This window comes from Poecilia latipinna, unplaced genomic scaffold, assembly GCF_001443285.1.
Source record: "Poecilia latipinna isolate Pla-1442-1.1 unplaced genomic scaffold, P_latipinna-1.0 Scaffold127, whole genome shotgun sequence".
Lineage (NCBI taxonomy): Eukaryota > Metazoa > Chordata > Actinopteri > Cyprinodontiformes > Poeciliidae > Poecilia > Poecilia latipinna.
This window is the reverse complement of record NW_015112743.1, coordinates 98,718-112,669: the sequence shown is the minus strand read 5'-3', so window position 1 is coordinate 112,669 and position 13,952 is coordinate 98,718. Positions and strand designations below refer to the sequence as shown.

Sequence of the window (13,952 nt, the reverse complement as noted above, 5' to 3'; positions counted from 1 at the left end):
TATATATATATATATAAAAAGATGATTTTAAAATTAACTTGTTGGAAGTTAGTATCTGTATTTTGTATTATGTAATCAATACATGTCCACTAGCATTTTTATTATTCTCATTTTTAAAATACCAGTATTAAACATTATAATGTAAACCAACATAATGTCGATATGGATCCATAATGGAGTTAATAATACAAGCAAATCCATGTTGCTTTACACTCTAATCAATACTTTCTACACAGCCCATATGTTTTAATTTTGCTCAATACCTGGTGCGCCTGGTGTTTCCTTTTCCCACTCTCGCTGTACAACATTTATGGATTTTCATAGAATTCTGTGTTTGAAAGACAAAAGAACCAAAGAAACGCAAAGAACAAACGCTGCAGTGAAGCTGTGGGAGTCTGGGAGGCAGCGTGGATCACACAGAGGTCACTTTTAAACACAGCTCTCCAGTTCCCTGTTTGTGAAACCAAAGTGTCTGCGGTGACATTTGTCAGCAGATGGTATGGAACCAAACCCCTCTCCTGTGGGGACGCCTTAGCTGCCGCTAAAAGCAGTCTGTGGTTACTAATTGCTGACCAGAGCCTAATTACCTTAATTAATGGCCGAGGTTTCTAGGGGGCAGGTTTGCGGGGGCTTTTATCAGCATCAGTGCAGCTTAAAAGGTCCCACAGGAGGCCTGAGGAGCGTGTACGTCCCGTGGGTGCTATTTCTGGACTAACTGCAGACACATCACAGATGGATCCTGTGGCATCAGTACAGGAGAAGGATCTGTTACTTACAGATCAGAAGAAATCCTTACTAAGAAGGAGGAGGGGGGGGAAACCTTTTCTTCTCCCTTCTCCCATCCACAAGGCCGCTTGCTGAATTACTCCAGTGTAATTCGCAGTGATAAAGTAGACTTAGCACCTTTCTCCACAGACCGTGGGGGGTTTTGTTCAGTGAGCTCTCACTGTGAAATTATCCCCGGTGCTTTCATTTGCCAGCTGCAGTGAAATGGTTAAAAGACACAGACCATCCGGTATGAAAATAGGACTGATTCAACAAAATCCCACCAAAAAAAAAAAGGAGAAAAAAATCCCTCTCTCCACCTCGTTCTATTTTTCCCTCCACCTCCCCCCGCCCCGTCAGGCACCTTGTCCGCATCCGAAGAAGGGCTTGTAAGTTTCGGGGCGCATACATTTCTTTTGATGATATATTGTCCCGGTGCGGAATTTCATTTACTGCCGCTGCCCCTTGCTGAACCTGTTGCTAGTCAGTGAGCACGATAAGCGTATAAGTAGCATGCCGCTTCATTCATCATACATCGTTCTGGGCTCTCAAATATCTCATATGCGATTCAGGAAGAAACTACTAAACCGGCACAAAAGGATCCCACCAGGATCAGCCGAGGGTCCATTAGACACTGTGTACAAAACACAGCGGGCACGCTGTTCACACACACGTTCTCTTTGTTGCATCTGCAGAAATTATCCTTCATTTCACGGCGTACACGTTGTTTATGTAGCAGTGGGGGATTGCGTATCTGAAGTGCAGTGCTCATGTAGTACATAATTCCATTCACATCACATTTGAATGCATGCATTCTGAAATCTGTTTTTCTTTCCCCCCTCAGTCATAGTGGCTCACTCTGTGTTGTATTAAACAGCATTAATAATCACAAGAGGCTCAGTGTCACTCAGAAGTCTCCACATCACCAAGGCAGACAGTGTTGTGCTGCCGGGCATGTTGTGCTGTGTGAAAGTGCTTACACGCTCCCTCAGACAACCAAAGGGAATAATTAAAGACAGAAGATGGAGGCAGAAGAATGGAAAGCAAATCCCATTGTTTGGGGTTATTTCATCCCACTGAATTTCTTTTTCTCACATTTCTTCCCAAATGCACTGTGATAGTGTGTCTGCGTGTATGTGCGTGTGTGTGTGTGTGGTACATTATCAAAAGCATATGTAAGCGGAGCAGCACAGAACAAAAGGCCTGTGATGTCCCTCTCATACCCACATTGTCTTTTGATTATTCTACAATATCTGCGCAAGAAGGGAAGGAAGGGAAGCCTTAATAACCCCATAATACTGAACACTGTAGCTGCTCAAAAACCACATGCAAGATGTGTTTTAGACCATTTGAAGACAAGCTTGCTTTGTGCACTTTCACAACCCCATTTTTTTTATCTAATGGTGTAATTCTTCAACTCTTCAATATCCAAGTTGCTACAAAAATAATCCACAATGAAATTCAAATTTGAGCTGAACCAGACTATTAGGGCAACTCTACGCCACTCCATTTCTAGCACAGTAAATGTAGCCGCTCAATCTCTCTCAGCTTTTACTGTCAGTCAGAGAGCACTCAGTCATCTCCGTGCATCAGGCTCGCAATATTGATTTTTCCACCCACTGAAACAGCCGCATGAACATAAATTTTGCATGAGGCTTTTACTCGCGGCCTCCGCTTTGGTCTGACGACACATGATGGGACCATGAACACACTGTAATAACCCGGTCTGTCCCGCCAGGCAGACAGGCCGTTTTAAAGAAGAAAAAAAAAACAGGGGAGTCCAACACCTTCTGGAGTCTGAAGGACAAAAAGCCAAAAGACCCCTCACTGAGTTTCTCAAAATTACAGATTGGTGATTTTGAAGTGTGCTTGGGATGTGAGAAACTAAAAGACAACTAAAGAAAATTGAAATTTGTTCTGTTCTTTTGTTGATTTAGAATGATAAAGTGCTTTTATCCTGTTTATATCCCAAAAGTTTGGAGGAGATATCTGATTTGTGCAAAAACAGATTGCAGCTTCAGTCATCCATCCATTGTTGACATGACTTTATCTTTGCAAGGTCACAGGGTCAATTGGTACTCCCTTAGACAAGTCATCAGATTTTCATTGCAACATAAAGATGATCATTAGATGAAGCATTATTAATTAAAATTTACATCTGACTATAATTACAAGATATATTAACTAGACTTATGACCCTATGAGTCACAAAAATTAAACATTATAACATGAAAGGGGGAAAACAGGAGTTGAAAAAAGAAATTAAAAGCAGGGAATGCACCAATAAACATTTGCTAATTTCTGTTTGACTTTGAATCTTCTCTAGTTTCGAGTCTTCTATTAAGATTTTCCTATAACTTAAAATGAAATTAAGAAAATAATAAATTATGGGAGTCTTTAATTCTTATCCGGACAGTTTAAAAAAGCAGAAACATGTTTTACACATTCTTCCTGGAGCAAAATTCTTAAGGAAAACCAATCTCCAGTTTGCTTGGGACCCCCAGGAACTTTGTCAGGAAGCCCCAGGAGCTTATGGGCCACACTTTGGAAATCAATAACAGAGCGTAAGCAACACCAAAAGGGCAACATCATCAAGTGCACAGAGATTTTCTTGTATGTGTAACAACTCCGTGGAGAGGATTTGATTCTTTGAAATGCTTCCCCTCGGAGTTGAATTCGACAACACTGCTTGATATTGCCCTGCATCCTGCATCACATTGTGAAAGCATTATCTCTGAATCCCTACCAGTGAGCGGTTTACTCCTTATAGAAATATAGATAGGTAGGTTTCTTACTCTGATTTTACTTTTTATAGTCATTGCTTTTAATTGACTAACTAATATTTTAAAAACTATTCTTTTATCTAAATGTGTTTATGTGATGTCGAGGATACTCCAATCAGAATTTCTTGTCCCTTATAACAATCAGTCATATAATTTCCTGCATTTGTTCATTCAATATTACATTGCTGTTAATAAAATCAGTGGCATCTATATACTTGAAAAGTCAGTAGCTTTAAAGCACAGTAAATTACCACAGTAGACCCACTACTATCATAAATCACAGTGGTAATAAATCAGTTTTACACTTACTCAACAATTACATTCAGGATGCTGCAGTAGTCTTTTTTGTTTTGTTTCTTTTTCCAACAGTGACTTTATTCCAGTTGGAGATTTTGCAGGACAGTCTTATTATTCTGCACCAGCATGCTCAACTGAGCTTTTCTGATATAGGAGAGAGCATCACTTAAAATGTGCATAGATTTATAATTTGTCCCTAAGGATATCTGTGATTCAACACATACAGCTACAGTCTTAAATCCCTGAAGATTATGTTGATATGCCAAGAATTTTTCTGTTGATCATTTTCATAGGTGCTAGCCTAACGTTAGCATGTTTTGATTTCTCGTTTGTAATTTGGCTCATTTTATTGTTATTTGCAGCTTACCACGTATTCGTCATTTTGTTCACAAAAGAAACTGAGCATCAACTAAAGGAAGGTTTTTTGAAAATTCTTCTTGATAATGTTGGAGGTCACTGAGGTACTTGTTCTTGAAGTGCTTCATGCAAACAGGAGGATCTTCCCCACTGACGCGGTTTCTTTTCCAAGAAAAATGCCATTTAATCAGGCACTTGGAAGAGACTCCAATGCTGATGGACCATGTAATTAAATGTGTGGGTAAATGCACGCAACAACCGAACATGATCTAGGACAAAAAAAAAAAAAAAAACCCGGTGCAAAATAAAAATGGTGGATTATCAGAATTGGTTAACTGGATGTCCATGACCTTATTTAGCAGTTCAACAGCAAACACTATGACCTCAAAAAATGTAATGGGGAGTAGAGAAAACTATGAACTGAATATAAAGATGTTTAGACAACAGCGGGAGACTATATTCAACTTTTATACACTCTAGAGACTCAGAGTACACAATAAAATGTATTTAAGGACTAAAAAAAGTGGATTTTGAGTGATCTGGCCCTTATAAAGGCAGGGAACGCAATTGAATAAAACATTTTGTTGTCCCAACTGGGAAATTTTCCTCCCTCAGTGAGTGAGCACATAACTTGGCCATAAACATTGCAGCAATTAGATTTTTTTAGATCAACAAAGTAAAATGCCTGGCCTATAATATTGCTTGCAAGTCATGGACATGAAAACGGAGTGTAGATTTTATTTTGGTCTTGAGAATTAAGTTTGCATCGTTTAAAAATGCTTTGATTTATCAAGACACCATTACTTAATACATTTATTTCTGGTCTGATTACAATAAAATGTTTGTGAATCTTAAAAAGGACAAAGACTATTTTTAATATTAAAGATGGTAGACCTCTGTACTAAAAGCTAACATTGAACAAAAAAAAAAAAGACATGAGTGCAGAAGCATTTTTTTCTCTCTCTCTCATTAGTGTGCCACTGCTCTGGTCTAGTCCGCAGAGTAAAAAATGACCTTCCTTTGACCAACTTCATAATTACCAGATCTCATAGAGTCTAAATCTCCTTATCTCCAGTGGAGTAATTATCAGTGTGACTCACTGAAAAGGCAATTGAGACACAGCTTTATGGACTCTTCAGCAGAACGTGAGGTAGGGCAGTAATGGGGAACTTGTTTGTCCTCGCTTACCTTTCTCATTAGAGAATGACAGGCATGTTTAGATCTGAGCAATTCCTAAAAATACAGGATGGGTCACTCAATGCAATCCCAATAACTCCTCACACGCTTGACCGCAACCTGATAGACTCTTACTGTGCATGGCTCTTATTTTTTTTATTGCTCCTGGTTCTTCCAGTCAAACAAGGCACTTTAAAAACATTTTTCCACTCCTGTTTAAATTAATATTCATGCTGAGTTGCTTTCAATAACATAGCCTTTATGTGAAGTAAACATTCATGCATATGTACACCATAACAATCTAGAGACTTTATTCGTTCCCATGAACCTAATATATTCGCTCCAAGGTCTGTAAGCTGTGCTTTCATTTTTGAAGCCCAGATATCTTGAATTCCTTCAACATGAGAGGACTGTTTGTCTTTTCTGACTCTTCATCATAGAACATGGAATGTTTGCTATTTGACGAAATAAAAGTCAGTCAAAGTCTTTTTGTGCAAATGTAATTAATATGACATTGCAGTCACTCTTCATACTGCAGTGGTCGGGATCTTCCAAGGACTACACAATGATAACCAAGAAGACCTTTCTCTTCAGAAAGACTATATATTAAACTGTTTGCTGCTTGTATATTTCAACTTCAACAAATGACCAGAAGAGCGCTTTAGGATGATTAGCATTTCTAAATGGATCATAAATGTGACCTTTAATACTTTTCTTTAATATGATCTGATATGACCGGGTCAAATAATAATCTTGTCAAATATTCACATACTACAACCGGTTAACTGTTCACTACCGATTATCTTAAAAATAGTTTCTGCTTCAGAACTTTCTATTGGTGGCTGTTTCACAGTTTTAATGAGTTGGAGCCACATTGTTGATGGGTTGAGAAAATTCTCCAGTGAGCAGAGATTCCTTACCAAACAATTTCAAGAAATTGTTATTCTGTTTGTGAACAGAATGTGAAAGTGAAGCATTATCAATGCTACCTTGCAAGTGTAAACTGTAAGTTGGGGCTGTGGCCAGCAGCTTATTTGGATTTAAAGTGGCAAGAAGCCCTAAAAGAATTTGCTCTGAACGAAACTCAAAATATGCCGAACAGGCCAGACTAAAATCTTATTATTTTGTTCAAAACATATAATGAACATGCTTTTGTATGCCAATAAACCTATCTTAACCTGTTCAAGGAATCATAAGAGGTCGCCTTTAATTATTGTGTTTAAGTGCAAAGTTGAAGAACACTCAGTTTACTTGGACGTCATTTTAAAAGTAGTTGCATATTCAAAGATCCTGAATTCAAGCCCACTTACCATTAAGCTATAACTAATAGAGGACAGTTGTGAGCAGAGATGTAATGCACTGTAAGGGGAACAAAGAGCCGTGTGTGAATGAACCCCAGAGACTAAAGCGCTGTACCAGGATGGTTGGCAGGGATACTGAGATAGTGCTTGTAATGAGAGAGCCCCCCTCTCCACCATCTCACTTCTCAACCACACAGAAAACAAAAATAGCATTTTGTCTGACGAACGAGCCAGCTTTGACCTAGCCTTAGCACCTCTGACAATCAGTCTCTTTCGTCCTACAGCACTTCAGAACCTGGGGCCAGGGCAGTCAAAGATAACAGTTGATTTCTTCTGTGGCACTACAGGAAAAAAATAAATAAAAGAGGGATGGCTGACGGTTGTTCAAAGCAGCAAGGTTGGAGGCCTTATGCTTCTGTCTCAGCTGATTGTTGTTAAATATTTAAATGGGGCACAAAAAGCCACAGTTCAGGTTGTATCTGATCACGAAGCAGAGCGATCTCACCCTCTCCTCATTACAAGCATTAAATATGGCAAGTAGTGACAACAGCGAAAGAGAATCCCTTGCTCCTCCACCACCTCAGGCATGGTGACTAAGTGGGAGCGCCACTCGCGGTGCAGCACACGACTTCTGGTGAATATGAAACGCAACAAAGAGGCAGTGGGAGATATAATGAGCACTATAGGAACACAGCACCCTCTTGGCCTCTCTCCATTATAAGCGCAGCTCCAACTCTCATCCTCAGCTCTGTGTCTGCTGGAGGAAGAAGCACAAACAATTAACTGAGACAAGCCGTTTGGATTATGTGCTCAAGCAGAGCAATCAAACGGACGCGGTTAAAAGAATGAGCTTCAGAATGCCAGTTGGCCAGTTAGGAAGGAGCGGAGGGTCAGTGGTCCTGACAGTCTTAACAAGATGACAGAATTTATAAAGCACTGCTGTTAAAGAATATAGTTACCTGCAGTGTAGCCCTGATAATAAGGCCACATGGGGCTTCTTCCATATTCCCTCTGTATTTGTTTTCTTTTGCTTCATATTCTTTTGTTGTGCCTCTTGTTCCTCAGCGTAATGGTTGGTGCCGCAGGAAATTCTTCAATCGTCTTTGATCTTCGTCTGGTTTCAATAATTTTCTGACAGAGATCTCATTTTGCCCCCTTTTGTTTTTCTCCATCTTTGTTCTCTTTCGCTCTGTCTTTAAATGGGGGTCTCAACATTTTGTCGTTGCAAAGTTGCAAAGGAAGAGAGCGGGTCCTGTCAGGGGCTCGGCACTCGCAAGACAACTCGCCCCAACATTTCAAGCGAGAATTGGACTCTTGCTGTTCGCACGGTTGATATATAATTCATGGTAGGGGTGTGAGAGAGGTGTCAATGTGTCAGGAGGTAGAAGAAATATAAAAGTGCGCTGTTTACTGGCCGAGAGATGCCAGCTTCCTTCGGCTGAGCTTCTGCAGAGTGTGGAGAGATCTGATCTTCATCAAATGTTCATCCACGCCTGTCCTGGAGTAGAAGTGACCCCACTAATCAAAGACATGTCTGCTCTGATGTTTTATTCATCTTTTATGAGACAAGCTTACTTAAATTATTTAAGTGCATTGATTCTGTATGTATGCAATCTTGACTATGCACTGTCAAGGCTGCATTTATCAATAGATGTTAAGAAGCGCTCTTCAGAGCTATTGTTTCTTCCTCCATCTTTATTTTAAACTGCGAGACCTAGTTCTGATTGTTCGCCGTGTTTTTATGAATCTTTGTTTGAAGGAACGTTTTGTTCAACATAAAGGCTCTACTTTTCATTCAGTCAAGGTTTCTACACTGAGGTTTTGCAGGTAAAGAAAGATAAACTCCACTAATAGAAGTCACAACATATTTTTATTAATTAGTTAGACAAGGTCATAAATTGTTCTATTTTGTTATTTCGGTTTCATTGTTTTACTGGGATAGTTTGAATCCTTTCAATCTTGTAGTTTCTATGAAAACTGAACCTCATCTTTTTATACTCATAGTAGATACCGTTCTACTTTTTTGCTTAAATATCCATTAATCTGAATAATAGTTATAGCAGAGGAGATCCAAGGCTTGTTGGAACGTTTCTGGTGAATTGAATGTAATTACAGAAATTTCAGTGATAATATTGAGAAATATCATATAACAGAGGTAAGATTTGCTCTCATCCAAGCTTTTATTTTCCAAAAACCTTCATTCAATCAATTGTTCAATCCGTCACGCAGAGTCAATCTTTTGAACAGAGACTTTCAAAAACGGTGTGAAGGTCATCACAAACACGGTGTGATGTGTTTGTGATGGTTATAGTTTCAGAGCTAAAACCTTCAGTAGACCTGTGTTTGCTTGCTTATTTTAATATCAACTTTATTAATGCGATACATAAAGATATTGGTATCATTCCCAATCAAAGAGGAAAGACGAAATGGCCTTACCACTTTTCTGTTAAGCTTAAGAAAATCGTAATCGATATTATTGCAGATTTTAGTAGTAGTGTTGCAATCTTATATTTTTTTCCCAATTTTAAATGCTGCTCTCTACAGTTTCCTTATGATTTTAGAAATCCAGAGAATGGAGAAGAAAATGCTCTAAATTTTTTTGTGTGCCAGGTGTTGAGTATGTCATTACAAACACACTTGTGTTTCATTTTGGCTAAAATTAAACATTAATGAATGTTTGTGCAGGAAAATACACAGCTGTGATATTTTCTTTTTCTACATTTCAGTGTCCCCACCACACTTCCTGAGCGTTAGCATCTCAACCATAAAACATTTACATCAGGTGTTGGCATCAAGGGTAATGAAAAGTCTGTTCAAGAGGCCAAAAATGTAATTGGCATATGGACTTTGTATTCAGGAAATATAATCTACTGCCAAATATTGGCTCCACGCAATCTTATGCACAAGTTGCTACTGCTGTGATTTGAGACATTGTACAGCTCTGCTTTTGTCTTGTATGCATATTTATATTTCTAACCTGACAAATATTTTAAAATATTTCACAGCTGTTCAAAACTCTTCTTATGTTTGTATAGTCATTACATTCAGTAAAAGGCATATTAGATGGTGTGCATGCAATGAGAGAATCTTAATAGTCATTTGACTTGACTTGGTAAATACCTGAATATCTCTCCCTCGACTTGGTAGTTACATTGGAGAAGCTGTAATAAATTTGAAAATTAGCTTTACAGGTTCAGGATCATCTCACCTTTTATATTCCAAGAACTTTCAGGTTCTCTGCCATTTTCTGGATTCTTCTGGATTCTTTGAGCTGAGCTGTTTGGGCACAATCAAGGTTTTTCAGCTTCCCAAGATGCATTTACTTTAGAATATTTTAGATACATTAGACAAAAAAGAAATCCATTACTAGGTGAACATTGTGCACAAAAAGTGTAGTTTAGTTCCACAGAAAAACCTGTGAATATGGAGATTCATTGTTTTTGCTCCAGAACTCAACACAAGGGTTAACCTTTTTTTTGGAAACCACTTCAAAACGTAAAGCACTGAAGTGAGTAAGTTAGATTTTTACTGGAATGCTATTATTGGATCCAATTAGTTAATGGGTTTATTTCTGAACTCTCTGTGAAAAGATGGATGTCTCTTTCTTATGAGGTTTTAAGCCATTAAACCAAAGATTGTGTCATTCTCCATATAACAATGATGACTTTTGGCTCCAGAGAGAGCAGTTATATCAGTCAGGCTGAAGGGCTTTGTCCTCCAACTTGCTAAATTAAATTCACTCTCTCTCTCTCGTGCAGGCTAAAAACCCTGGAGGACCTTGTTGTGGCTCCATGCAATTTACATGTGTCTCTCACTGTTCACCTTTGGTCACCCACACCTCCACATCTTTCTGAGGTGTCGGAATATTCCTCAAATAATGAGGTCTTCCTTTTTATGTGCTAAAACACTTGTTTTCAGGTTGTCAGTGTATAAGCTTATTTGAGTTTGTTGTGCTGCACGCGTGAAAGTTGAGATCTGACGCACAAATCAACCCACTGTCTTTTCATCAACAGCTACCTCATCACTGAACTCCCAGCTCCAGCACCTGCAGCAGCTCCAGCAGATGCAGCAGCACCACCACCACCAGCAGCAGCAGCAACAACAGCAGCAGCAGCAACAGCAGCAGCAGCACCACCATCACCAACAGACCCACTCCCACACCCAGAACCAGCTGCCAACCCAGCATCACATGACCCCACCCAGCCAGCAGCACACCTCTATACCATCTCCAGGTTCCACCTGCTCCTCCACCTCCGGACACCCGCAGCAGTCCCCGCCACACCGGCCCAACCAGTCGCCGGCTCGCAGCCTTCCCTCCCCCGTCACTCCGCCCATACCGCTGCCGGTGAGTCCTCATCCATTCATAGCTTTATAACAGGAATCTTTATGAAATTGGCCACAATGTGAGCAAATCAGCTGTTTGTTTGCATTTCTAAACTTTAGATGTGAATTATGTTGTGAAATCGTTTACATAAACTGATGAAACAACGCTGCATGTTAGTTTTATGGCAGAATCAGTGCCACAAACAGAAAGCCACATTCAACTTTTAACAGCATTGTTTCATTATTTAAATGCAACTTGACTGCTGTTATCAAAGCTACAAAGAACCCTGGTACGTGCTTTGATGTTAAGAACAAAACCAGGTATGTTTCAAATTTCCTACAAAATTTAGAATTTATGTTTTACATTTTCTAGCTATTAATAATTACAGAAAAAAAAACTCTTTCTCCAAAAACATAAATATCTGAATTTCTACAAAGAAAATGTTCAAACAAATTGAGGGTTTTTCAGTAACATTGCAGTCACTGAAGAAACCTTATCTGAGTGTTTTTACATTTGCCACAACACCAGGGAGCAGTGCAGACTCAAAATACATGACTAGTTTTAAAAAGGATTGCAGTTTTGTGTATATGATTTCCAAAGATGCATTATAGACCTGGCACAATAATTTGTTAATATGTTAATAGTCTAATTGAAACCCTAACAATCCAGGGGGTTTTCACAATTTCATCAATTTCTATAATGCTTACAATTAAAAGGACTGTGGTGGTTCCCTGTCTCTCATCCTTCCCAAATATTTGTCCATGCTGCACAGAAAGCAGCTGAAATGCTGATCATTCACCTGTGTAATGTTCAAAGCAAAGTGCTACGTCAGTGAAACAGGAGAGCAACTTATTCAGCATGTTTTGTAAAAACACGATCGATTAAATAGGCAATGACAAGTAAATGGTACTGGTTGAATTATCATCAAGTCCTATCAAAACAGAGAGGAAACATGCTAAAGTTAGCCTAACAAGTCTCTCTAGGATTTCACGATTGTTTTTGTGATTTCTTTTTTTTTTTTTGCATTTAAAATCATTTATTTTGCAATGCTACTTTAGGAATATTTAAATATATATTTTTCCTCATTAAACTCCTTCCAAAATCTACATATAGAAAAAGATGATGGAAAAAATAACAGACAGATTGGACATGCAAACATTTTTATTCTTTAAATAACTTATAAAGCTTGATTTTGATACTCACCATATCAATAATGGACCATAACTTGACATCCAGTAAAACTGAGGCAGTGAGAAATACAACACTAAGCCCAAGATTTTTGACCATTTTTGCATGAAATTTGCAATATACTCAGATTTATGCGTTAGCTTTAATTAAGGGAAGAATCTGTTGTTTTTGTGTGAATTTCCATAATCACAGAATTGCAAAAATGGAAGGAGCTGCCTAGTGTGAAGCACAGCAAAATATTGTCATTAGTAATAAGACAAGAGTTTTTACTGTATGTGCCAAGTTACACCAAGTTGAAACAAAAAGCTACCCTATAAAAACTCCTGTCACTGTGAAGAAAACATATTGGTTAAGTGTACTATGTGATTTTATAACAATTTACATCTTCTGAGTGTTAAATTAGCTTTAGTGTTGTATCAGATTTTGGTATTGACAGATGTCTACTTTTAAGTGACTCAGATCAGTTTCAGGGAACACAATCCTGATCACAGTATCCCCATTAGACTAAAGAAAAATATGGACACAGTGACATGAGACATCGCTTTCTATTAGTGACAATTAACCACTAACATGTTGGTTGTAGTGGGTAAGTCGGGATAAACTTAAAGTAACCATTTTATGTGAGTTATGTTATTGAATAACAAGAATTAAGGAAAGCATTACTGTTTTATTACATAGCTTTTTTTGTGATTGATGCAAGCTTTTTAGAATTTCTCCAGTAAATATCGGATGATAAATATATTCAGAATGTGGATTTTAGACACATTAATTAAATATTTAGAAATGTGTGTTTTTATTTATCTGTGATAACTGATAACTGTGCAGCTTGTAGCCTGACTTTTTCCTTAGAGCCGCTGCAGATTGGCAGCAGTAAATTAAATATTTCTGTATGAAATAATTTTATAAAGACAGGTGATTTTTATTCAAAGGAAACTTTTCTCTAAAACTGAAGTGAACATCTGAATAGCATCATTGTCATTGTTTCAATTTTGTCAAGTAATAAACACAACTCTTCACTCCCCACTAGTTATTTGTCAAGTGCCTGTTAAAGTGGAGAATGGTAGCTTCTCCGAGTGTTTATATAAATCTAGTAGACGATGCATGTTGTTGATCCACTTCAGGATATTGAACTTCAAAATCAAAGATCCACATATTCATGTTGCTGTTCCTCACGTAATCAATCCTTAGGCCTAATCCGCCCTGTAATTTTTGCTGCTCTTCCTCCTCAGCCTTCTTTTTAGTCACTTTGTCTGTCCATCCATCTCTGCCCTGCTGTGCGTCTGCCTGTCACTGTGTGACCATAATAACCTATTTTATATCCCTGTGGTTTCATTTCTGGTGGAAACTGGCCAGGGTCGCCTTTCCGTCCCCGGTCACATTCATCAGCGTCAGACCCTTATTGGGTTGTGGTGCGAGCTTCTTTATGGCTGGGATGAGTTGGGCTATTTGTTTCCCCTTGCAGCCCTCTACGGCCCTGTCACGGCCTGGTGAGACTCAGCAGGAAAAACAGCCTCTGGATTTAATGGGCTCCAAAGGCTAGCCGCTACATCGCGCTAAACGCACCATCCAGTCTGAGTGACCAATATAACAGATTAGCGCATTCAAACTGCGATGGAACAAGCAGAAAGCCATAAAAAGCAGATAGTCCACCAGCTGCACCTGAGTTTTTTGATGTGCTTGGAATCCACCTGAGGAAATTTTGCCTGACATGCTTTGCTTTTTAGAGATGGTTTTCTTTTAAAAGCAACATGGTGGGTGATT

General features: G+C 38.7%; 1 protein-coding gene across 5 annotated transcripts in view; it reads left to right on the top strand.

Moving 5' to 3' along the window:
- Nucleotides 1-13,952, top strand: part of pou6f2 (POU class 6 homeobox 2) — a 101,401-nt gene that overhangs the window by 47,688 nt on the left and 39,761 nt on the right. For all 5 annotated transcript variants that reach the window (XM_015028517.1, XM_015028514.1, XM_015028515.1 and 2 more), the window contains one exon: nucleotides 10,693-11,024. In XM_015028517.1, the coding sequence (XP_014884003.1) occupies nucleotides 10,693-11,024 (332 nt within the window). The remainder of the gene's footprint in view (nucleotides 1-10,692; nucleotides 11,025-13,952) is intronic.